Source organism: Lepisosteus oculatus, chromosome 6 (genome assembly GCF_040954835.1).
Source record: "Lepisosteus oculatus isolate fLepOcu1 chromosome 6, fLepOcu1.hap2, whole genome shotgun sequence".
Taxonomy (NCBI): Eukaryota; Metazoa; Chordata; class Actinopteri; order Semionotiformes; family Lepisosteidae; genus Lepisosteus; species Lepisosteus oculatus.
The window spans coordinates 36,133,642-36,160,986 of record NC_090701.1 but is presented as its reverse complement, the minus strand read 5'-3'; the positions used below and the strand labels follow the sequence as shown (position 1 = coordinate 36,160,986).

At 35.8% G+C, this 27,345-nt stretch overlaps 1 protein-coding gene across 3 annotated transcripts; it reads left to right on the top strand.

Annotated features, from left to right (window-relative positions):
• The first annotated feature begins 1,445 nt into the window (after positions 1-1,445).
• LOC102684656 (WD repeat-containing protein 86) lies at positions 1,446-22,288 on the top strand. 3 transcript variants are annotated; one of them, XM_015354072.2, is made up of 8 exons: positions 1,446-1,616; positions 2,296-2,507; positions 3,876-4,017; positions 6,240-6,654; positions 12,395-12,530; positions 15,812-15,909; positions 20,363-20,466; positions 21,918-22,005. In XM_015354072.2, exons 2-7 carry the CDS (start codon positions 2,306-2,308, stop codon positions 20,420-20,422), a joined length of 1,053 nt encoding a protein of 350 aa, XP_015209558.1. In that variant the 5' UTR covers positions 1,446-1,616; positions 2,296-2,305; the 3' UTR covers positions 20,423-20,466; positions 21,918-22,005. The 3 variants fall into 3 exon arrangements, with proteins under 3 accessions (XP_015209558.1, XP_015209556.1, XP_015209557.1); XM_015354070.2 differs by lacking the exon at positions 15,812-15,909 and having other exon boundaries at positions 21,918-22,288; XM_015354071.2 differs by lacking the exon at positions 15,812-15,909 and having other exon boundaries at positions 2,220-2,507; positions 21,918-22,288.
• Positions 22,289-27,345: the final 5,057 nt, after the last annotated feature.

Genomic DNA, 27,345 nt, shown 5'->3' with positions numbered 1-27,345 from the left:
TGGGTCCTAAAGCCCCTTTACTCCCCTTCTTATTCATACCCCACTGGTGGGGCTTTTCTCTCTTTGACTGGGAATATATCATACATTTCTTTCTGTTAAATGCCAGTAACTATTATACATGAAGAATAGTCTAAAATTGCGGTTTACAAATGGTGATGGAATCGTTTAACCAGATATGTCCACAATGAGAACAAATGCCAATGTACAGTACACAGTATGGCTTTTCCTGGAGCAGTAAAAGTGAAGCAACTTTATTGCAAGTTACACCAGCGGCAACCAACCTAGAAATTGAACCCACAGCCCTCTGGTACAGAGTCCCTAACCACTACTCCACACTGCTACACCCTATTATAAAGTATATGCCTTCCGAATATTTTTTGCAGAACGTACTGAAATGTTTCTGACCCTAGCTGCTGAGATAACTAGAAAACATTATTGAAAACACATTCTCGACTTCCAAACACAATAATTCAAACTCATACAAAGCTAGTTGTAGTGCTATCGATTATAATTATATAGAAACTAGAGCCAAACAGCATATCTATACCCTATTTTAGCCAACAGCCAATCCATTTTTACACCTTATTTCAGTACAGTTCGCGGTGAGCAGGAGCCTGGGGATAATATAAAATAAGAGACAACTACTATTAGATGCTAGTCTATCGTGGTAGAAATGAAACCGGGTTGATAAATGTTTTGTTTTCTGTATTGGTGGGGCTTAGATTGTGAGAAACGTCGTTCACAGCCACCTGTAGCGACCACAATAACTCCCTACTGAGCGTCTTATTAAAATACTTCAAGTGCCGATTTAAACAGCAGAACTCTAGGTGGGAAAGAGTATTTTACTTAGTAATGTTAACCCCATTGTGTCGTTTGTGTAATCCTTCATTTAAACATAGTGTAAGCATTTGACAGGATAATTTCTATTTTTTCGATCACCTCACGAATAAACTTAACAATGTATTTCTAGATATTCAAGTTAAAAGTATGTGCCTTCCGAATATTTTGCGGAACACACTGAAATTATGTCAAAGCAAACCCTTTAATTCAGAATCCTTTAATAACTTGAAACATGCAGGCATAATCAATAAAATCATCTCATTGTGCAGTATACATGTAATGTGAATAGTTTTCGTGCGAAAACAAGTGCACAGTACGATCCAGATGCAATTGAGAAAATAATGTTTTCGATGTTTTTTTTTCATTTTGTAATGCAGTTCATGCAACGGTTCATGCAGTTCATGCATGTCAGATTTTTAATTTATTTTATTATTAATTAAAAGCGCTTATTTCATTCAAAATCAGAGAAGTGATTTGTATATTTATTTTGTAATGTCCAATGATGTTAAAAAAAACGCAGATACCAAATCTCCCGGGGATTCGCCTGTCTTTAGGACCTGGAGGAAATCTTGTGGTGGTGAAGAGGAGTTACTTTTCTAGTATTGAGGACTGACAACTTCACTCTGACTAACCATTAATAACAGTCCCACTGGGGCATTATAGAGTACTTAGTCGAGAGCCAAGTCGTATGCATCTCAGTCGGAGGTAAAAAATTCATGAAGACCAACCAAACATGTCTGTGGAACTCAATAAGAATTGCTGAAATGAACATTTCGGTGGGTTGATATCCGCACTTCTGTAACATTTCTGCATGAATGTACCTTGGCTAGACCAGGAAGCTTTTAAAATCGTACGACTTTTACTGGCAACTAAACATCTCCTAGAAATGTCTGGAGCAGAGCGTGGACAAACAACAATTGCTGAAAATAAGATACAGCCTACCTTTGCATTTTTTTATGTGGCAACCGAGTAAATTGCATGGTAAAATGTCTTCAATTAAAATTAAATGCAATGAAGTGTTGGGGACAAATTGAAACAAGGAGGTACTACTATATTCATTAATTAGACGTTAATACGCTTTTCAATAGTTTACATTTTAGAAAGTATAATTTCTTATACAATGGAGGCGTTAAGTAATATTTTAAGAGATTTGGGGGGGTCTGTTTCATCTTCTGCGTAGGTGGTGGTACCCGTTAGACCAACAAACAATTTTGCATAAACAGATTTAGGTTTTACAAAGTATGTAGAACATTAAATATTTCATAAGAGAAAGTTTCAACTATTATTATTTTAACAACAACGACGAGGAAAGTTTACTTTTAAATGTATCCGTCAATACTTTAGATCGCTCTATCCTTTTGCTGTTGTTCTTTTCGTAGAAAAAAGTAGCGCAGCAGACAACAATAAGTAACCATGAACGTCGCCAATTCGGTTGCTTAATGTCCCTGGAGGTAGGTGGGAGTTGATGTGTATCCGCACAGAGAAAGCGGTGATGGGAAGCGGCAGTTCCAGGTCTTCTTCCCTGAAAAAAGTGTGTTCAGATCACTGTGGGGGAATTAATTGGCTAAGTTTAAGCCCTGATGGAAGCTACCTGCTCACTGCCAGCGAAGACGGAACAGCTCGGCTGTGGAAGACTTCAGAGCAAAAAAGCTGTATGCACTTCCAGGGTATGCAAATTTTAATTTTCAATGATTCGCTTGTTTATTCTGTTTGGAAAATATTTTCCTTGGGAGCATATGACAGTAGCTCTATAGCAGGTCAATAACTGAAATGATTGTTTCCTTTCACAATTTGTGAAACTGACAAGGGGAAGTGTTTATGATCCTTTCTTTACAAATGACCAGAATAAAGTTAGCAAGTTTCAAGAGAACCGTCAGGACACTGCGATCATAGTTTGATTCAGCTTGAAATCGATTGTTTGTTTTTACAGTGCAGTATCTAGCACATTTTGCTGTATATCAAATTATCACAAAATACATCACATACAGTACATGTATATGCAGTGATAGAAATCTACTTAATCCACCAATGAAGTGTAGCACTCACTTAAATGACTATTGAATTGGTAGCCATTGTGCACCAATCTGAGTGGAAAAGTGAGATACTGTTGCACACATTGAATCAAGGGACAAGTTTAGGTCTTATGTTTGATCTATGTAAAGTTTTGGAGAAGATAATGGGAGTGAAATTGGAAGTACCATCATTAGAATTATTATCATATTAGGGATGGTTAACAGAGATTTGGAAAATGTAGATCCTTGTTTAATACAGTATTTTATTTTGAATTACAGTATGTCTACAAATGACTGTAAGACTGTATGTCTTGAAATACAGTATTTTTAGTTTGAAAGTTAAGCATGTATCATGATTCCTTGATTTTTATGTATTCAAAATCAAAATGTGAACAATAAGTTCTAAAACATTAATAGCCAAAGTGTATATACAGTACAGATATTCACATTCAAGTGACTATATACATTTATATACTTCCGTAGGGTCCCCTTCTTTTTAGTCTTATACAGAAAAATCAAAATAATGTTTATTTTAATCTGTCAGAGGCATTCCTTTGAGCCTGAGAATGTATGTGGTTGTTCACATGAGGTCTTACTAACGTATTGTACAATTTTAACATAGCTTCCTTTAACAATAGATAAATCTAACCCCATGAGACAGCTAACACACAAATTATACTTTCCCATTATTTATTAAACAAAAAATATCATTACGTACACTCGTGTGAAAAAGTACATTTTTCAATAATGTGATTAAGCAACAATAACTTGAAGTAAATATTTCCTGTAGGAATTTATTAGTCTCTCAAAAGTAAGTGCACCCTTACAGCTTCCATATCAGTTAAGAAGTAAATATATGAATGCTTTTACAAAATGAACACAATACCTCTATTACTCATAATGGATAATAGCACTATTGTATAAATTAAACCTAAAGAATAACATCTTGCCTATGTTGAGAACTGCCTTGGTAGTACTGTGTAACAGCTGGTCTGCTTTTTCTGTCCCTTCCATTTCATACAGGACATGAGAGCTATATCACACACTGTCACCTTGAAAACGATGTGGCCTATACATGCAGTGCAGACCAGACCATTCGAAAGTGGGATGTGGCGACAGGTTGCTGTACAGTTGTCTTCAGAGGCCATACCTCCATTGTTAATAAGTGGGTGCTGAGTAAAGTGATGCATGTGTGTATGCGTGTGGTTCTGACAAATTTGAATATTGTGTTAGTGTATTATTGTGTTAGTGTAATTTAAGTACTGATACAGTATCATACTGTGTGTCAAAACATATTTAAATGGCAATAACTATGTTTATTTGTTGTTACACAATATAAGTGCCTCAATTCTAAGGTACCTTTAAAGGCTTTCACAGTATGTGGTAACACTTTACTATTTACCAAGCCTTGCAACTACTGTGATTACAGCTTTGCAGAAAAAGAGTGTAGTAAATTATTTTCTCCCAAGCTATAGTAACTGCTAATGATAACTGCTTGTGGACACAGAATACATGTTTATCCCTTTTACCATTGATATCAAATATGAGTAATAGGACATATCATTGAGCACATGAATTGCTTTTGGAAGGCATTAAGTGTCTCGCTTGGCAAAATAGTTTCAAAAGGTGTTCCTAATAGATTTCAAAATCTGTTACAAACTATTATCTTGCAAGGATAACAGCACTGAGTCTTTTCCTATGTTTTATGAGATTGGGGAAGACATTGGCGGGGGGGGGGGGTCTTATACCATTCATCCATACATAATCTGCACATATGGACAGTGTTCTTCAATTCAAATGATGTGTAGAGTTTGATGTGTCTTTTGCTGGAAAGTCCACTTGTGGCCAACTTTAAACTTCCTGGCAGAGGCAACCAGGTTTTTAACTAAAATGTTCTGGTACTTGGTAGAGCTCATAATGGCAATGACCTTAGGACCAGTGGAATAAAAACAGCCCTATAACATCAAAAGATCCTCCAACCTATTTTACAGAAGGTATGATGTTCTTTAATTATATGCGTCCTTCTTTCAATGTCGGTGATATGGCCATAAGAACCCGGTTCTAATCCAAGTGCCAGTGCTGTTTAGCAAGCTCCAGGTGCTTACATTGTTGGTAGTTCTCAATAAAGGTTCTTTTATAGCAGCCCTTCCAAATAACCTATTGGTATGGAGGTGACATCTGAGTGTAGATTTGCAGACTTGGTGACCCCGAGATGCAATCTAGGTCTGTAATTCTCCAACTATTGACCTTGGACACTTGAGTACTCTACCACACAGGTTTACAATTGTTCCAGAGGGTTTGAACTAATTGTTGTCCTAATGGTGGTAAGTGGTATATTTAGCTTTATTTGTAGCAATTGCCTGATTAATTAAAGTCAACAAGTCTCTTTTCATTTGTGCATTTTTTGCTTTTCCCTATGATGATAGATTTCAATGGAATTTTACATGCGTGTTATTTAATTTTTTATACCCAGGTGAAACTGGAAGCCGTTTCTTAAGACCGCGATGAACATAAAAAGTAGAATGTTAAAGCAGATTTGTATTTTTATTTTATTTATAACAATCTTTAGGGGTGCCAATAATTGTGATACCCCTCTTTTTTCAGAAAATTATTACATATTAACAAAAACCTTTCTCTTTGAGCAATAGCATTACAATACAGAATATAGTATTTTGAGCATAAAATATAGCTAAATTCTCATGAGGTTTATTTTATACAGCCTTTTTTGCTCACCTTGATCAAGAGTGACAATACGTTTGGTGATGACTGTACAACTGGACAATGTCCATCTTCCACAATACTTACTGTATTAGACACTGACAATGTCTCATGGTTTAAGAATGTAAAATGTGGTCTGTTTCCACTTTTTGAAATGACATCATTAATATGTTCATCCCTTAATGCCATAAGGAGATTAAATAAATCCTTTCTTTCACGGAGATGCATATCTCTGTGCACCGTACAACACCTCAGATATCAATTTCAAAATGAATTGGACAAAGGTAAACTTTGCAAAGATTGAGAAAATAATTTTAAAAAGGACGAATGTTCAAACTGTGCATGTTTTATGTGAGCGTATGACTTTTCCAGAACAAGGCTTACAGTTTAATGTGTAAGATTTTGCATTGATTGTTTTCTGATGCATGGTGTGATTTGATGGATCATATATTTTAGACATTTTTCTTGGTTTATGTCATTTTTTTCTGCATTTCTGCAAAAGTATATCTTGCTGAGAGAATATTGTTTATTGCCAAACATACTGATTTCCTACATATACAGCACTTTGTGTTTGATCCATTTTCAAGGTAACCCCTAAACCTTGTGTATGGAAAGCCTGCAGTGGTGGTTAATGAAGCAGTTTTTCTTTTCTCTTTGTTGTTACGCCAGGCTCTTAGTGACCAGAAGCTGTCTGTTTAGTGGTTCCTATGATCGGACTGCGCGCTGCTGGAGTTTGGACACTGGGAGGCAGCTGCAGGAATTCCGAGGTCACTGGAACGGTGTTCTGGCTCTGGACCACTTCTACTCTCAGGACTTCCTGCCAGAGTTGGACAGTGAACAGAATAAGGAGTTCCTCATTACAGGCAGCACTGACTGCACAGTAAAGCTCTGGCTGGTTCCCAGTGGACGCTGCTACCAGACGTTACGTGGGCACAAGGGGGCCATCTTGTGCATGGCTCTGGACATCCCCAACAGGGCTCTGTTCACAGGGAGCAGGGATTACACTGTGAGACGATGGGACCTGACCACAGGGGAACAGACCAAGGTGTTTCAGGAGCACCAGGGATCAGTCATCTGTTTAGAGGTAAAGATATTAAACTATTTACTTTCATATGGTTGAATTACTTTGAACCCACCTTTTGAAGCTTTGTGAAAGACCTTGTAGGAAGATAGATGTGGGATATACAGAAGCCAGGGGAGAAATCTTGTGTGGTTTTTACCACAGAAGTGCTGACTGAAGTGGTAAGTACAAGACAAAGTCAAAACAATGCTGCAAGAGTGGGTGATGGGAAGCCCTGGATGGTCTTGTTCTCAAAAGCCATTGGATCACCTGAATAATAGCTCCAATTTTGCCACAGTAGGGAACTTCTTTTGTTTCGTTGCAACAAACATCCTCTCAAGTGGAATCAAATATGAAATAATTCCCCCAGTGCATTGTCAGCTATTGATGTGGAATATAGACTCATTACTTAAAAAACATTTTTTTTCAGGTCATTATGAAAATAGCTTAAGTTATATTGCTACATTCAAACTACAGGAGATACATGATACCTGATCACCATTCTGGACTGCATTTGGATTTTAAACCCTGTACTGTGCTTCCTTTTGATTTCTGATAAGCATAAAACACAGTTGAATGACACATAGATAAACAATCACTCTGATTAGAGGGATTTTAGACTGTAATTTCCTCCATTATGGCTAGACATTCTCTTTAAGACACAATAATAAGCAGATAAATATGTTGTCCATTTTGCTCATTCATTCAGTAGCTTATTGATTCATTCATCTGTTTCTTGAAGGCTTCTAGGAAGTAGGCTTCAGCTACATGACAAAGCAGTTTGTTCCAGATCCCTACCATCATTGTCGGCTCACCTATCCAAATAAAGTGCAAATAATATGAAAGCAAAATTTTCATTATTCAATTACATTAGTGTTCTTAACATAATTACACGATTATGCAATAGTGCCTGAAACAATCTATGGATTTTTTTGTGTACCATTTGTCTCTTGACAAATCAGGAAGCTACCTACAGTATAGTTTATTTCAAAATTAAGCGCACATAGGGTTTGAAGTATATACTGTAAGAACACATGGGTGCAACATCTGTCCACATCCCAGAAACCTTGAAGCTGACTTAAGTCTTAGGCAGGGATTAAATTGGGTGTGTTGCAGTTAAGCAGTGGTTAGGTGTACTGTATGTACATCATCTTAAATCTTATAAGTCACTGGGATTTGACGGTATTTTCGCAGTTGCCCCCAAGTTGTACCTTTTTATTCATAGTCCTTTAAATAGAATGTTTAATCTGTCACTACGTGGGACCTACAAATTGTCAAATATAACTCTAATACTTATAATAAGTAAAAGAACTATAGTTTGGATAAATCAAGGGCAGTACCTTAAATTCAGATGTGAAAAGGGGCATTTCTTTGCTAAAAGAGTTGTGGGTGCTTGGAACATACTTTCAAGCCAAGTGATTGAAACCCAAACTCTGAATTCCTTCAAGAAGTAAATTGTATGAAAACTAAATTAACTACAAAAACTGACAAATGAGCAATATAGATCAAGTGTTTTTACACTTATTTAACCTGTCAAATTGATTAATTGGTATTATTATTTTTTCATGATTTTCAAAACCTGTGGAATTCTGCCCAGAACTGTGTTAGATGTGTATATTAATATGTACTGTGTGTATTTTGCTTAAATAAAAGAACAATATAAAAGGCATTTTAAGTGATGTAAAATCAATTTTAGTGTTTTGGTTTTCTTTACTGAACATATATTTTTAGGGTAATATATTTAATAGCTTCATACATCTGTATAGATGCATACATAGAAGTTTGCCATTAATTCCATTTAGAGACTGCAGATGTTCATTTTCACTTTCTGCCAGAGGGAACACTCTGTATGAAACTAAAAGCTAGCGCAACCTGACTGATCATTTGGAAAGGATTTAACTTACAACTGTTGGCTGCAGAATCAAAGTTGCAACAAATCCTTTGAGGTAAAAAGAACTCTGCATAAAGCTGACTGTTCTAAATTTTAACCTCCCAGCAAGCTTAACAAAAACTATGCTTTCTTCCAACACTATTGAAAGAGTTCTTTTGTGGTAATATACTACCTCTTCTGGGAATTCACAATTTAGAAAGTGCTAGAAAGAGATATGTCACGTTGAAGTGGTTAGTAATGGTCTGTGTGAGGCGATTGAAATTCATTCTAATGCAGGTGCCGGAGAGCTGCACTGGCCTTGGTCACTACCAAAGTGTTTGCTCATATGGATTTGGAACCATAAAGAAAATTATGTGACTGTGTCATTTCAGTTGTGCAGATATATAAAAAAAGATGTTTCCTGCTTTGTTTGATCATTCATGTCATTGTTAATGAAATAATTAGGGCATATGGCAAATGGTTTTATTTATCTTTTTTACAGTATATGCCTTTCTATAACATCTTCATTTGATTCCAGTGCAAGTTGAAAAGTTAGTCATTTTTAAGAGGCATGCTTAGTAACAAAGGGATAGAAAAGATTACAAAATACCGCAAATAGAACTGATTTCCTCAGGAGTTTTGCAAGATCTGTATTATTTCACAAAAGAGAGGTTTTCAGATTGAAGGACACAAGGACTGGAGTTAATGGCTGCTGAGACTGTTTGGGGGTGATGCATGTGTTTGTTTTATTTCTTTGGAATGCATTATTTGTTTTACCAGTGACTTACAGTTTGAAAGGTCAAGGATACTGTTGTAATTAGAGGCAGATGTTGAATGAAACAGTCTTTATCTTTTTTTGTTTTTTGTTTCAGTTTTATGAATTTGCATAGTGTCTAAAGAATCTACTATTACTGTATGTACATCTAGCCATAGAGTTTGAATTGTATATTTTATTAGCAAGAGTTTACATTATTAATAATAAGTGCTTGGTATGGACAAAATAAAACACAATTTATTTTTAATAAATATGAAACTGTGTATATGTGAAGCACTCAAATAACGTTAATAGCAGATTTTTGTTTTAGTACATGCAGTGTCTTTTCACATTATGGTTATTCAGGTGCAAAGAATAAGTAGCTTTCATATCAGGTCTTTAAACAGGTTCTAAAATGTTATAAGCAGGAATGAATGGGGTGATAATAAAGACTTAAAACTACATTACTTTAAAACTGTTGTACGAGAAAGGCTGGTCATAGTTAAGGGGGAAAAAGTTATACATTGTTTTCCATCTTGAGTGCACAACATTAAGTTTGGTAAGACTGCCAAATTTCAGTTATAAAAAGAGTACATGCGAAAGGGAAGATTACTGTTATAAGCCCTCATACTCTGACAAATAAGCCATTTGATTAAGCCTTACTTTCGAAAATTAAAATTAAGAATAAGAACAGTGAAAAAAATTGACTCTCTTTATTAAAATTACATGTATTTTTGTAGATTTGTTATAGAAGCTTCTCTAATGAAATAATAGTAGAGTTATGCAGAGGTGAACACTTGACTCTGTTGTTATCACATTATTTCTCAGATATCCTGGAAGGGTGGCAGTATTTCAATGGCACTGCAAGACCTATTGTACCTCGTTATATGCTAATACAGACAGTTTTTACATTTTAAGAGGTCAAATGTGACACAATCTAATTGAGCTTTTGCAATCAGGTGCTGGATATGAAATCCCATCTCAGGAAAACCTCTGAATGCCCACTGCACACCCCCCATATGAGTTAAACCACTCCACCAGTTTACAGTACATGCTCTGGGGAACCCAAAGGAGTATTACAGGCTCATTCTGTACAGTGATTAATGTTACAGTTCCTATGAAGCTGTATTTGCACTAAAACAATTTTTTCCTAGTTGTTTTAATAATTTTTAGGGAGTCTTGATAATCAGTTGAATAAACTTGGACTTTGGCATTTAGATGTGTCCCCACCCCCAAAATAACTGTTTAACAGATTGCTTAATTAAATAACTATGCCCCTTGATTTTTCTTCCCTAAGGAAATGACAGCTGCTACAGGATGGATATGCAACTAGTTGGCATTCATTCAAAATACCTTTGCTTCAAGGGGGGAAACAAAACTTCCTGTATGAAGAAGAAGTAGATTTTCTCTGATAAATGTTAAAACGTGTTTTCCTTAAGCTGTAAAGAGCTACTAAAGTGCTCATTTATCATTTAAATAAAGTGAATCATTTGTTTTCCATTCATAATGAACTCTGCTTCTCTCAGTGATTAACTTTTTTTTTTATTTGGAGAATACGTGTCTTGGCATGTCTGGACTTGCCCTTTAGGTCTTCTAGCAGGTGGGCCCAGAAGATGAACTACAGAGTTCTAGGGAAGACACGGGAAGATGCATTATCTGCCTGATTGGTCTAAAAATCCCAGTACTAGGTTATTAATCTAATCTTCATTTTTACCCTATGACAGCTCATGAGTTGTTCCCAGTATATACTTTGTAAAACATTTTCTGTCAGGTGGAATGCAGCATGGAGAGATTAACCAAATAGCTTAAAGACAATTGTTTCCCCAAAATCAGGTTAAAGGTAAAAAGAGCACAATTCTGAGAAACAGGATACTTAATTCTGTGCCCGCAATGACTTGTAAAATCCTGCTACATGACAGATTTATCAGCATAGCATATGTAGCCAGTTTGCTTGCATGAGAGCTGGGGATACTATGCTAAATTCAAGCCATAGAGAACAAACTGTGGAATGCAAAGATTTCCTAGCTTGATTTACAGGCGGTCAACATTCAAAGCCCCCTTGGTTCTCTTCCTTCAATTATAAATCATCCCCGTGTCCAGATTTGAACGAGTTGTCGCACAGCCCAAACTCCTTTCCTGTTTTAATTCACAAATCCTCTTTGCTTTTCCAAATGTTTAAAATAAAATAAACTATCATAGTGAAAGTAGACTGGCTGCGTCTTGAAATGCAGCAGTGTGTACACAGACTGCTGCATCTCATGTACTTTTTGAATTATGGTTTATTAAAGAGCTTTCTAAGGGTGATACATCAACACGTCATAAAACACAAAGACAATAAAAAGAAACCTTCTTAATGGAAATAATTCTGATTTCTAAGCGTTACAGAAATATTATTTTACGGTATTTTTCCGAATGTGGGGGTGTTAGAGGATAACAGATAGTCTTATGTCAACACATTTGCATTTCATTTCCAGGAAGCACCATGTCTAAACATAGAGAAAGCACAAATACAGTAAATGGAAAAACAAGTAAAAACTCTGCTCTCCTGGTTTTTTATTTTTATTTTTGGGATTTCAGATTGTTGTATTTTGTTTCCCAGTCATTAGACTGAAACACAAAATTATAGCTGAGTCCATGATTAGCACAAATATTTAGACAAAAAGTACATAAAATGTGTTCCTGACTGGCTGTTGATATTTTACATATCAGTGTTGTACGCTTGACATTTATAACATGGTCTCACTTTAATTTTGTGTGATTATTGATTTTGGTGATTATTGTAGTCGGCCATTATGGAATATCGCATCCCTCACAACAAGTTGTTATAGAGCAGAGAGTGTTGTCACAAACAGGCTTCTTCTTCAAAACGCATTGCTTCATGTGTTTGCAGTCAAAATTACTTTTAATTACCTACAAAATTTTATAATGGATTTCACGGGAGGTTTTTACGTAAACTTAAATTTATGTTAAGTCGAGTCTGTCATATCCCGGGGAGAAGAATATTAAAAACATAATGCTTTGTAAACTGGTTATTCTTTAATTGACATGTGTAAATATCCACAATGTATTTTTTCTCTTGTGACAAAATAAAGTACTAGTGACTTTATTTTACTCAAAGCTTCACATGCTTTTTTTTCCAGCTTGCGAATCGACATTTATACTCTGGTAGTGCGGACCAAACAGTCAAGTGCTGGAAATCGGAATCTGGGAAATGTATTCGGACATACAAGGCACACAAGCATACTGTCAGTACAATGAAATACCACAATGGAATATGTAAGTAATCATGTGTGTCATGGTTTACACAAAAATCACAACTGAAAACTGTTGTGAATCTCAGAAGAAATGGAAAAATATTGTTTTTTATTTTTATTCCTGAAAGTTTTAGTTATTGTTATTTTATTACCAAACAACTAAAAAATGTCAGTGTGGCAATGACACTTTCTTATTCATGATTCTACGATATGATGTTAATCTAAGATATTGTCACGCCCTCTACAGCTAGAGGGTGCTCCTGCTCTGCCCTGTCCCTAGTTGCCTGTGCTTTGCTTGACCTTCTGCTGTGTCTCTGTCTGGGGCTATATATTTCCGGGTCATTTCCTCCTCGCTCAGCATTGAGATTCGGATGTCCTGAGACCTGCCTAGCACCAGGTCAGCCATCGTCCGTGGCCTGAGGGCATAGGTTTCTATACGGCATTTCCTGAACAGCTGAGCCTGGGACAACCCCCGTCTTGCCGCTATGCATAGGGTCATTTTTCGCTCTCCTGCCATGCCACGGTTTGTCCCTTCCGACATCCTTGACAGAATGCTGAGCCATCTCCTGACCCCTCGAGCGGCGCTCTTTGTCTTTCCGCAGTGTTTTGGGCTTTTTTGTTTCAGTTCTTCTATTCTATGCTACTCCCGACACCCGTGCCTGTAAGCAGGTCATTCAGCGGTATGCCGTTCCAAAATCCACGTACGAATACCTGGCTTTCCTCGGGTTGTCACTCCCGGCATCCGTGATTGAAAGTTGAGCTGGATCTTCTATTCTCATTGCCACTCCTGACATCTGTGCCTGTGAGCGGGCCTTGTGCCTGGCTCTCCTCAGGTTGTCTGCTCCAATATCAGTGATAGAATGTTGAATGTGTTTTCTGCCCAGTTTGCAGTGTTTTTCTATTTTTATTCCCGGGTTTTGTGTTGTTACTTTGGTTTTTTCTTGGTGTTTTGGTTTTTCACTTCCTGGTTTCCTCTTCTCTCTGGTCCCCCTGACCCCTGTGTCATGGAACTCTTGGTTCCTATCTGTTTTGAGTGGTTTGTTACCCTAGTCTCCCAGGTTTATTTTTGTTGTAAGTGGTTTTGTACATGTTCTTTGTTTTACTCGCTGGAGCTCTGCCCAGCTCCCCCTTCCTCTACCCAATAAAGGTTTCTACCCTGGAGGAGGGGGCAGCTCTCAGCAGTGGACTCCAAGAGGTTTTCTTTCAGTTAAATTAGGTTTTTCCTCCCCCCAGTGCTGTGCAGCTTATTTATTTGTTGGGCATCAGGAGCCACCCGTGAAGGTGGGAGTACTGTCACGCCCTCTACAGCGCTTGTCCTTCTGGTGTGTCTTTGTCTTGGGCTTTATATTTCTGGATCATTTCCTCCTAGCTCAGCATTGAGGTTAGGATGTCCTGAGACCCACCTAGCACCAGGTTGCCCCACTCCATGGCCTGAGGGCATAGGTTTCTATACGGCATTTCCTGAACAGCTGAGGCTGGGCTAACCCCTGTCCCACCACTACGCATAGGGTCTTTTTTCGCTCTCCTGCCATTCCACGGTCCGTCCCTTCCAACATCCGTGACAGATATAGTGTTAAATTATTTACCTTATTTATGCTAAAGTATTTTTTCTCAGTATTGCATAAATCCAGTTTTCTTGATGTTGTTTATAAATTGTTGGCATAGATGTGTAATTTTTTGGGATTTTTTATTGCTGTTGATATTTTCTTTGTTTTCATTGCTTCCTTAACCTCTCATTTTAGATACACACTTTCAATAAATCAGATTAAACCTTGAAAGTTATTTAGAATGGAAATGTGCTATTTTATAGAAAACAAGTTAATAAAGTCATAAGATCCAGAGTATACTGTATCTGATACAAGCCTATGCCCTAGCTAACCAAATAATATGACAACATAACACCAATGCTGAATGTTTTTGATGACAGCAGAATAATATGATGTTATGGCCACACAAAACTGTTGAATTGTTGAATCCAGGCAATGCTGTCAAACATTGTTAAATAACATGGTGAAATGACATTCATACAACTACAAGGTCATATTACTCACAAACCTTTGTAGCAACAACAGAATTGTATTGTACTATTGCAAGTTTATAGACACTGGGGAGCATTGCCGTAACATTCTAAAATAACACATACATTCACATACAGTATAATCATATTCAAGTGACATTTGTTAGATTCTCAGATAACAAAATGGAGAGAAAAGGGGTTAAGATAAATGGAGTCAAACTACTGTAAACATGTTGTATATGGCATTGCTAACCACCATCAAATGAAGACTCCAGTACTAGCTTCCAGCTGGAGACAGAGGCTGCTATAAACACAAAAACTGTTTATTATTTTTGTCTTTATAGTTAGTGCTCTTAATGCATGTTGTTTATGTAATCAGGGGAACAACAATGGGGAAGATAGAATAACAAAACTAAAATGAAATACATATATACAAAAAATAAGCAATTTAAATACATTTTGCATTCTTATGTACAGTTTGTAAAATATATAAAAGGTAAATAAGAATTATTTTTACCAGTATAAAATACAGTAAATATATCTGTAAGCAGTGTTCAGTAGTGCCCATATTTAGTTATAGCACAGTTTTTCATTCAACCTTTTAAGAGCTGTCAAATGTCATGGATAAGGACATGTTCTAATGAGACACATTTTGTTTCCATAATACCCATGACGTTAGCTGGGCCCTCTGTGAAGTTATAAGTTATATATATAGTAGTTTTGAATTTGTCCTTAGGAGAAGTAAAAAAATCAAAACATTATTGGTAAAACACGTGTTCCATTACAAGTATTATGTCATTTACACTCTGTAACTATTTCTAAGAAGATTTTGCATGTTACGTTTAGGGCCTCAGTGGTGAGGAGAGCAGAATAAAGCAGCCAGTTCGTAGATGGGGATTATTAGTGTGCCATGATTAGTGGTAACCAAGACCTTACATGGTTACAAAATCATTAGACTGTAATTCCTCTAGGTTACTTTATCTTTTGGTTGATTTTTCTTTGGATTGTTTCTTTTGGTCTACATTATTCTAGTACAGATGTATCACAACATATATAAGGCTAGGCGTATTAAGCAAAAATGAGCACACATTTGATTGGCTTTCAATGCACAGGTTTTTTTAATGTAACAGCCTCAACGTGTTTGGAACAATGTTGGGAAAGAGCTTTTTCTTGGTTATGTATAACAAATTTCTTTCCAATTTCTATTACATATTTAGAGAAAACACTATGTGTGGTGGCTAAGCTTTGTGATCAGTCTCAATAATTTTTTTTTTAATTTGCTACAGTACCTTTCACAATGGTTTGCCACAGAGTACTTTATGGAATGATATCGCATCTGACAATACTGGACCTGTCCTGTACAGTTCTAAATCTTGGACATGAGGTAATCTAGTTCACTGAGTTTTAGATGTATCTTTTCATTTAAAAAAGGTTTTTGACAATCGTGAGAAACTCACATCAACGTCATGACCAATCAGTTTCATTTCCAGTTACTCTGAGCTCTGGGACTACATGAAGCACGCAAAAAATAAAAGCATGGTTACAAAAGAAAAGAGTTGTCACTCAACCATCTGGATCGATTGTTGTTTTTTAATTGCTAATTGATCCAAAAATCGAATCCAGATGTTTCTTAGAGCAAGACAGGGTATTAGCTTCGACAACATCACTGTGACGTTTATTCCATACTCCTGCAATGTTTTTTTGTCTAAAGATATCCCTCCTGTTCTATGTTTAAGTACACTTCCACATAATTTTTTTTGTTTTCTGCCTCATGATTTACTGTTGATTCTGAAGTCCAAGATGATTTTGTCAGTTTTTTTTTTAAGGATTTTGAATGCTTGAATCAAGTCTTCTTGTAAGTTTTTCCATTCAAGACTGAAAAGGTTTAAGTACAGTATTTCAGCCTGTCAGTGTAGGACATTGTTGAGCCCAGGAATGTACTGTATCTGGTTGATCTCCTTCAAACTGATCAAGATTAGCAATTAGCATTACGATATTCTAAATGAGGTTGTTCAGGTAACATAACATTTCTTTCTCATTTATGAATGCATTATACAGTATCTTAATTTTTTGTTTGTGCCTTTTATTTCTTCCCCACATTGACTGGAAAAAGAAGATAAAGTGTGTATTGTAAACACTTTCTGTACATGTTTCTCATGAGTAACCTCTTCAACTTCATCCATCCTATTTTATATTTGTCATTATTGTTCTATATTTGTTTTATTTACAAAGATTTTGTATCTGTAGTTAAGGTTTTTGCTACTTTCATGCAAGTCCCTTGAATTTCATTTGGAGCTTCTACACTTGCTAAACCTCACAGAATCCATTTTATGGATATATAGAGCGGTTGTTGTAGTACATATACCTGCGGTATTTGACTACATGAATCCAATTCGAACCCTTGTCTGTACCCTCTGGTTCCCATCCATTAATCAATCTGTAATCCAAGTACTGGCAACTTGATATGAGTTAAACCATATTGACTGTCCCATAAAATCTTATTTCCTTACAGATGATCCTCAGAATTAGTTACAGTATAATTATTGTTTTCTTGCACTTAACCAATGTAAAACTTACTGTTCTATAATTCCTTTATTCAATTTGTTCACCCTTTTTATACAGTATAACACTTGGTCACTATGTTAGCAATTTTCCAGTCAGTGGGTATCAACCCAGTTTCAAAATATTTTTGGAAGAGTTTTGTCAATGGCCCATGAATAACATCTTTTAAAGTAAAATATGTAGAATACTTTATGGCCTTGGAGATGTATTTGTTTTAAGTGCTTCTAGTACCAATAACATTTCTTTTTCTTCTAATATTATTTAAAATGGAACTTGGTCTTTTGCCAGGTGGAGGTATGTTATCTGTTTTTACTTTTCAGTAATAACTTTGTGGCAACGCTAGACAAATCTCAGATTTTGAATTCTGAAATTTCTTCACAGCATTGGCAGAGCCACAGTCCAACATTGCAGTATCTAATTGTCAGCTTGGGATTTAGCAAAATTCTGATATTGCTAGGGGCAACTTTACAACATTTTCAAGTATTTGTTTAAAAACATTAACATAACTAAAATCTCTTAAGCATCTAAACATCTGAAACAACTAAATTATGTTCTTGCATAACATTGTAAAAGCATTACAACAACATCTGAAATGATAACTTTTCAGTTCTAAAACATTCTCTTAATTAATTTGGAGGCCAAGTTAAAAATTGCATCAGCAAAAATTATGAAATTGTATCAGACAATGCTGCCAGCACACTTCCTTTTTGTACATGTTATGAATTGTTTTTTCTTTGTTTTAAAGCAAGCAAGAAGTTATTTTTCCAAAGGAATTGAAATATCCAAATAATAAAGATAAGTAGCAAAGAAACAAAGAACAGTTGTTTCATTAATCTGTGAAGTATGGAAGTCCCTGAGATGCTCAAATAAAATATGTATTTACTTGATGTAACTGTATAATATTTAGAGAACATTTCATTAGGACGTTCTTGAAATTCAACATTGTGCTGTAGGCAAAAAAAGTAACTACAGTACAAGTAATTTGTCATCTTACATGCAGCGTATCCTGAATACAATAATAAAATAGTTAATGTTGCCAGATTATAGTATATAGAGTTTGGTCTAAATCAGTCATTCCCAATGCTGGTCCTGGTGCCCCACACACCTGCTGGTTTTAATTCCCTCCCACCTCACTTAGATAATTGAAGCCTTTATCTAAGAAGTTACTTCAAGTGAATATTTGCAGTTGTTTCTAGTCACAAGTTTGTAGTTCTGCTTCCCTTGGAAAATACAACAGTTAGGGCTTCAAGATTTTGAAGAGCCGCAAACAAACAGTTCAAGTTAATCTTCTTATTAAGTCAATAAAGGGTAACCAAGTGCTGAGATGACCCAAAAACCAACAAGCGTGATGGTCACCAGAAGCAGGTTTGGAGTCAGTGGTCTAAATGAACATTATAGCAGATGGAATCAATGTACTGTAGTATGGAGAGGAACTGTGAAGTGTGTGATGAATGAACAAGGATATGCATTCTGCACTGAGATATTCTTGGGTGAGCAACCTTCTGTCAGCATTTTCACAGTTAAACTATATCCTGTGTTCATTTTATCATTCTTATCTCCTACTTTGTTGGGGTTCTGTGTTATAGCTATCAGCTTTAGTCTTTGGGAAGCCAGCAGAATGGAAAAGAAATCTTGTTTGCTTTTGGTTGCTGTGCAGTTACTGTAGTATGTAAATGTATTACAGTAGTCCCCTTTGGGCCCAGCTCCTGTCTTATTTCCTGAAGTTAGATGGCTTAACCTTAATCTAATAAGATCTGTTTGCTTTTGTGACTGATTTTATGATTCATTAGGTTTATATAATAGTTTATATAATAATTATTATATAATAATTAGAATACAGTACCTCCTTTGCTTAATACAAGGTGGGATACGTTTGCTTAATAAGGTGGGAAAGTTAAATTAGTGTTTTTAATGTGGCCACATAAAGTTGTATGTCCATGTTGAGCTAATGCTTTTATTTTCAAATCTTAAGTGAACCTTCCCTCAGGCTCCTCTTTGCTCCTCTAACTCATACTGTACATAACCAGCAGGCAGTTATAACCTCTGATATAGGAATTGTCAGATGAGACACTGAGTTAGAATTTGAACGTATGATATAAACATATCTTACAAAGGTACCACTTCAGAATAATTGGGTTGCTTAATTAAAACTATTGAATGAACTATCATCATTATAATGCATTATAATGTACATTTGATACAGAATATTGTAGTGTAGTCTGTTATGGAAATCCCTGGCAATACTATGAAGACAATATAATTAAGCACAAAACATATTAAATAGATATGCACAATCCACGGTCTAACAGAAAGTTTTAAAGTTGATTTGAATATAACAGGAAATATTCACTACTTGTGAAAGGCTACTTTGGGATGTATGTTTTATGGTGCCCAATGCATTTAACATGTGCTTTCTTTCAATGTGCTTTACTGGACAATGGGAATACCCTAATTTACCATAGTGAAAGATATGTTTACTGTAGCACACCATATTATTTGTATGGGTCAGTGTAATTTAACACAGTGTAATAAAACACATTTTAGAAAGCCACAGTCAAATTAGGGTGACCCATGCTGAGAGCACAGTTAAAGTGCAAAAAAAGTTTCAATTTCTTTTTAAATGAATCTTAATTTCTAAGGCAAACCAATTCAAAGATGTCACAGCATGTGTTATTTCCACATCTGCTGGATGTAGACAGCCCCTGAGAAGCAGAAGCTGAATTACTAAATTAATGTGTAAGGTTAATTCCTAGAAGCGCTGGAAAAAGTAATAGGTTTTTTCCATGCTGATAAGAGAAGAAAGAAAACACAACATTTTGGCTGTGGAGCCTTCTTCGGGTGTCCTAGAAGCACAATTAAATTTTGCATTGAAATAATTATCCACATAAAAGGTTGAACCAACCTCTCAGTCACACTCCCAAATTATAGGCTATAGTGCACTGGTTAGTATTGTGATATTATAACTGTAAGCTTGTGGGTGCTACTAAACCACTAATTTCGCTTTATTCAGTAGTATCTTACCTTGTTTTTTACCCTGTAATTGTGACAGCAAGAAAAAGATTGTTTTTCCTCAGAGTAAATTAAATACACAAAAAAATGTGCCATCGTTTTCCTTTTCTTTAATGTCTTTAATCTACAGCACTTTTGAAATCAGTATTTTAGACGAATTGCTAAAGCTTTTCAAATGAAAGTGGCTGATTCGAGTGACTGCCGTATATTGAAAACTACTCCAGGTCGTCTTACTGAATTTCATCTCTCATTGTTTTGTTTTGCAGTGTTTACAGGAAGTGGTGACTCATGTGCCAGAGCCTTTGATACTAAATCTGGGGTCTTAAAAAAAGTATTCAGGGGACACACCTTTGTTATCAATTGCTTACAGGTGAGTTACTTTTGCCTACAATATTTCTTCATGTTGAAAAAGAAAAGAAACATTACACATTGGCATAAATTAACATAACATTGCACATAGCACATTCTTTGCTCTTATTTTATAATGCTTCGGTCCGCCTTCCACTGAGTATCTTGTTTTTGATGTAACACCTTGCGCCTTGTATTGCATTTCTAATATCACAGACTCTGCATTTATTAATTCTTTGGTTCATATCTTGAAATTTTAAAATTAAGATCTAAGTATGGGAAATCCTTGTTATGCCTTGCAAAAGGTTTTTTTATTTAGTCTAGTTTGCCAGCCTATAATTTTAGAAAAGTGTTATTTCAGGACTCAGTAATGTGCTAGTAGCACTATTGTGCATGCTTTAAAATTGGACTAGATTAAATTTCCATTACAACAGACTATAGATAAATAGTATAAATATGAAAAAAATAAAGTAGGATTATGTGAATGTCTCAGACTGAAATATACATTTTTGTTGTTATAGAGTGTATGCATAGTTTAAATGGAATGTATGAGCCTTAGAATTTTACACGCATGCCTTTTTCAGGATGTTAGGGTTCAGATTTAAATCATGTAACAGAAAAGTATTTACAGCTGGAAATCCAATCCCATATTTAAAAAAAAATCAGATGAAAGAGGTTAAATTATATAACCCTTTCACTAGCCCTCCTGTCTGCTTTCACTTGGTGTTAACATGTTAAGAGGAAAACATGCTATTTCAAATGCAAACTGTAATTTATTCTAGTCTTGTGGTTACTTAGAAATATACCACATCTGGAATGGTTATCTTTCATGGAAAACTGTTTAAAATCATACAGTAAATTGGAACAGCATTGTTCTGGTGTAACCTACAGAATAGTGGAGCAGCACAATTTTGCAGTGTCCTTTAAAATATAATGTAGAACAAGTATAAATGATACCAGTGTATTCTGTAGAATCCTACAGAAAGTTGCTGTGGTAGTATTCCATATTATGCAGTAGTGAGATATAAGTCGTAGCAAATTTTGGTATGTTTATAGAAGACACAAAGACACAAGTCCTTGTTAAACATATAAAGTTTGTTATCTCAAGCAGAAAATGGTTACCCTGACACGCACCTCTCAGCAGAGTTACAAAGGAAAGGAGCTCTGTCACTCCTTTTCCAATGGCTTTCACAGCAGAAACAAACAGAAAGGGAATAAGGACTTGACAGAAAAGAGAAAATTTTGTTAACGTGTTACAGACACTTACCCATTGTACACATCACAGAGAGAAACACAGGAAGTGGACAAGCTGAAACAGTCCCAGTGTACTTACTGACATATGTTTCACCAAATTACCTAGTCTGTTTACTCACATTACTCTTTTATAGATGGGCTGATATTCAGTAGTGACATACATTATTTCAGGCCGAATGTTGCATTTCATTGTTTATTTGAATTTTGTTTTTCTCCCAGATTCACAACCATATACTGTATACTGTGTCCCATGATGGCACTTTGAGAGTGTGGGATGTGCAGGGTCTTTTTGAGCAGGAGAAGTGCTGTAAGAAGTCTAACAGAGACAGACAGTGCAAGAACTCACGGAAAAGCAGCCTGTCCAGACTCTGTAAGAATAGAGTGGGGTGTGTCTGGGAAGAAGAGCAACCACCGAGTGCACAGAGTGTTCAGGTCAGGAGGGAAAGCTACGAACGAGAGGCTGTTGAACTGATATGAATACTTTCACAGATAAATTATTTTGAAGGACTATTTAGATTTTTTATTATTGTAACTGCCAGATTCTTACTATAATTGTCATAAAAATAAACACTATTTGATATAAACAGTAATTTGATTTCCATTCTTTTTTCTACTTTGCAATTTTGCACAATGGCTCGTCTATTTTAAACAATGTACATTCTTAAAAAACAAAATGAACATAGTTTAAAATTCGTTTTTTACACCTCTCATGCCTTTATTTTTGTGTTGGTATGGCAAGCTAAACTTGACATTTTCAGAACATGAAAATACGTGAACAAAATTTTGATCGATTATTGTATTTTTAAAATTTATATTAATAATATATATTTAAAAAACATAATAATAATATTGTTTGCACAATCTGAACTATAAATGGTTGAGTATTTTTCATGTATGCATATCTTTAAAACAAACAAAATTCAGTAAAACCAAATAAATATAAAATATAAGTACTTAGTTCAGTTCACTGCACTTTAATTTGATCACATTTTATTATTTTTTCTTATAAAGGTTAATGTTATCGTAGTACAATGAGGAGGTTCAGAAAATCTGTTTATAAATAAATATATGGGCCATAAAACTAAAGACAGGGGTTAGGAATTGGGTTCAATTTGTGTGGAGCCTGCATGTTTTTCCTATGTTCCTGTGTTTTTTTTCCAGGTGCTCTGATTTCCTCTAATAATCCAATGTCATGCTGTTAGGTTAACTGGTTACTGGACCGTTGGCCCAGGTGTGAGTGTGTTTGTGTCTGCGTGTGCCCTGTGGTGTCCTGTCTAGTCTGTATCCCGCCCTGTGCCCATTTCTTGCTAGGATAGGCTCCAACTACCCCGCAACTCTGAATTGGGGGAGAAAAACAGGTGGATGGATCAAAAATGAAACAAATGTAACACAGCACTTTGTAGTCTAAAAATCTCTGTCACTTTACAGTTCAAATGAATGAAAGTGATAAAATAATGTGTGAATGTAAATAATGTAAGATAATGTTTGAATTACTCAAAACATATGCATAAAGGTGGAATATACTGTAACTAGAAAAGAAAAAACGAAGCACGATAAATTCTATAAAAGTTATGGGATTTTCTTGATTTATGTTATTGTGACATGTGGAGCACAGCAGTGGTGACATATTGTCATAAGGTCCATGATACTGTATACATACTGTCCATACCTGATCCTTTCTCCAGGACCCTACTTGCTTCTGTAATTTTAGATTCTTCTGAGTATTCAGCCCAGTCCATTTCCGATAAGCAAGTGCCCCATTTTGAGTCTTTGGGTGTCAAGCCTGGGCACCCCCAAACATAGCCCACCTTGGCATGACCAGAGTAGAAGTGATGAATGAAGTAGACATGTTGTACTGATGTCTCTTCATTAGTTATTGTAGTTTTTTGGACAGAAACGTTTGCATATTTATAAATTATTTATAGTGAGAACTTTGTTATTACAATACACCTTGTATCCAAGATTGGAGTGCTTCATGATATGGAAACTACTGAATAAATACTACTAATTTCATCCTTTTCTCACTGTTTGACACAAGGGGAATATTGAAAGAAGACTCTGGAACAAAAAAAACTCATTGTGGAAAAAACACTGCCGCAGTACTTCTTGATATGGTTTAAAATGACTTCCTGCAGTCACTATTGTAAGAAGCTGATATTGATAAAAGCAAAAGCATAATACACGGTCATTATTGGTATTTGCTAAGAGCAATTTTAAATTAAGGTGCAGCAGGTCATTGCCAGTCAAAAGGCTGATCTTAATCATTTCCGTGCAAATGGCTTTGTGCAGATGTATTTAATGAAAAGCTGAAAAAAACTGAAAAAAGTAGACAATTCCACTGAAAATGCTGAGATCTTAATCTCAACTTTTCTAAACAGTTGTTCCTTCCTAGATAATGTTTTGTTCCTTCTTTAATTCAGCAGAACAATAAATGCTAGAGGTAGGCCTAGATAGAAAATGTTTTTTTTTCCCTGCCAATACCCATAATGTGATATAGATTGTTTATCTAAGAAACATTTCTGAGAGTTTCTCTGAAAAATGAGTCACTGTTCGGGCTTATTGAAAGGTTAGTCAACGTTTTACCAAAACATCCAGGGGCAAAGAAACAATCATTTTAATAAACAGAAAAGTAAACAGTTTGGAATGGTCATTTCCCAACTGCCAAATACAATGTTAACATTTAAGTATTCATCCAAAATGGCATTTTGAAATACATTGAAAATATGAAATTACTGTAAAGTTTTTAAGTGTTGACCAAAACAGTTTGATAGTCCTGTCCAGTGAGTTGTTTATCATGGCTACAGTACATATAACAGTTACTTCCAGTGCTTTTTATTGTTTAAATATGGTTTTCATTTTTTAGACATATTCCATGTTATTAATAACACGTGGAAGATGAAACTGATTGCAGTACATTTTCCCGTTTCTGCTGTCTCATTACAGCCCTAGCTCAGCTGAACAGAAGGAGAAAGGGGAATGGAGTAGGACATACAACATTATACTTAAGGGGGAGCTGGAGTAGCTTTCAAATTCAAATTTAATGCGGTTTATTGGTGTGACAAGTTAGTGTTGCCAAAGCAAATACCAATAGTACAACATTTACATTAAAACCATATTATTGACATTTAACAAAAACATATTAAGATACATATTTAATTATATTATTGACAGGGGGGCATGGAGGCCCCAGTGGTTAGCAGTACCAGGGCCCTGGGTTCTCCCTCTGTTTGTGTTTCCTCTGTACTGTGTTGGTGTTTGTGTCTGCCCTGTGATGGGCTGGTATCCTGACTTGTGCCTGTTGCTTGCTGGGATAGGCTCCTGTCCTACCCTGTGACCCTGATTTGTATGCAGCAGTTAGAAAATATATTGATTGAATATCATGGACATTTACATACATTGTGAGACATGCTGTCTGTTACTCAGGCTGTGATAGGAGATCCCATTCTGGGCTGCCAGCTCTACTGAGTTCCCCCCCTCCCCCAGCAGGATTGGACGTTGTTCTAATTTGTTGCAGGTGTGGGAATTCTAGGATTAACTTTGTTATTTTAGGGAAGAATGTTCGTCTAATTCTACAGTATTTCTCACAGTGCAGCAGAAAGTGCAGCTCTATCTCGGCTTCTCCCTGCAGGCAGTGGAAGCACAGCTTGTCCTCTCTGGACAGCCAGGTCTGCCTGTGTCATCCAATTTCTATGTGGCCAGGCTGTGGTCTGAGCCTGTACTTTGTCAGGGTCTGTTTCTTCCTGTCTCTTAACCCTGGTCAGATACTCAGCTAGTATTGCATTGATGTTTTAGAATCCTGTAGAATTCCCCTTACTCTCACTTAAACATCTTAAAGCTACACACCCTGCAGTAATGAATGCGCTGTGCTGATGGCAGGAATTAGCCAGTGTCAGAAAAAGTATAGGATCTCTTCCAGAAGAAGCATTGAGGAAGAATTACAGAGCACATTCTCATTTTGCAATAATCTGAGATTGTTATATCTGGACCAACCTTTATCATTATTTTAACAAATGTCTGCTCTTTAATGCTGGCAGCCCCCTATGCACTTAAACGAACACCATCACTGCAAACAAAAAAAGTGTTTCTCAAAGGTTGACCCTTCTTCTTGGAGAAAAAAAGCTACTAGGTGAAACAGATGTATTCTATGCAATAAGCATTTTGTATAGTGTATTTGTTAAATAGCTAAGAAAATTCTTCCATTATGTGATTTAACTACATCGCTCAAATATATAACCAAGACTTGATAAATCACTGGCAGCTCCACATGACTAAACTAGTTGATTTTTATTTTATTCTGAAAAGACATCAACGAGTGGAATTTGTACAAGTGGAAACCATTCCCTTTAAAACAACTCAAAAACTGAATTAAAATTTAATTTTCAACAAATGACTCATCCCAAGAACAATGAATGTTGCCATCTAAATGCGAAAGAAAATAATTTCCTTTTTTTAGGACATAGCCACAGCATAAGTGTTGCTACTGCAATGGAGTATGAACACAAGTTGGTAAAGTGGCCATGCTGATAATCTTAAAAGTTGCTTTAATTTAAGCCATAAACCAGGCTTATACTGTATAGACTTCCAGAGTTATTACAAAATGTTTAAGGGGACATCATACCAGGCAGGAGTTGACTCTTTTATTTCCAGAGGGAATGATGCTTTGTAATGGAATCAAAGTGTATTATATTATCTCAAGAGACTTCTGCTCAAGTGCATTCAGAAAGAAAAAAGTTCAACAGTGTTGTATTGTGAAAATTCCTAATGAGATTGTAGACTGTTACACAGTGGGGGTATGTGTGATTAAGAATGGCTAGCGATTTTATGTCACAGCAGGGACATGGAAAATACAGGCCGAAAATCACCTACTGTGCATTTTAGAAGTGCCTTGGAGTAGTCAGCGTTTTAAAATTTGGAAATAATTTCTAATAAAAAAATTGTAGTTTAAGTAGGTGACAGGGAGTCCAGAAGGAACAAAAAATGAAAATAGAGAAAACTAAAACCACTCTGTAAACAGACAGCACCATTTCAAATTTCTGAGAATTAATGTTCTTAATCTACATTTTATTACATATATTTTTAAGTTGCTGTAGTGAATGTGTGGCATTTTAACACAGCCTTTATGAAAAAGGAGATGTACTGTAGAGACAGGCAATTAAATGGAGGCATTGTTGCAGTTTGGAAAAGTAATATGCTGACTATGAATGAATCACAGTGGTCTCAGGGGCACTGGAATAATGTGGAACATTTATTTCTAGGAGGCCCTTAACCAAAACAGCTGCATTGATGGAATTCCTCTCAAACCTCTGCTGGTAATTTGTACAAGTGGGTGAAAGGTAATATGAGGACACCAAAGCACAGAAAAAAGTGTTTTCATTTTCAGTGTCAGAATACCCCCTTTTCGACACCCAAGGACTTTCAAGCTAATTTCCATGTACTGTATTTCAGACTTAAAGTTAATATATCTGCAAATATGCTTAATGATGAGAAAATATACTTGATATTATCATTAAAAACAAATAATCTAACTTTAAGAGATTAACAGAATTTTCTTTCTTTTCAGGCATTTGTCTCCAAATGGAACAAATATCAAGTTGAAAGGGTCAGCACTGGCTTGAAGCATCGATGCTTCGTTTTTTGCCAAAAATCC

Bases quoted from the DNA above. Each gene is read 5' to 3' on its own strand.
- LOC102684656 (XM_015354070.2), top strand. From the start codon at position 2,306: ATGTGTATCCGCACAGAGAAAGCGGTGATGGGAAGCGGCAGTTCCAGG. The intron at 4,018-6,239 runs GTGGGTGCTGAG...TTGTTACGCCAG, and splicing joins CATACCTCCATTGTTAATAA to GCTCTTAGTGACCAGAAGCT. The intron at 20,467-21,917 runs GTGAGTTACTTT...TTTTTCTCCCAG, and splicing joins TTGTTATCAATTGCTTACAG to ATTCACAACCATATACTGTA.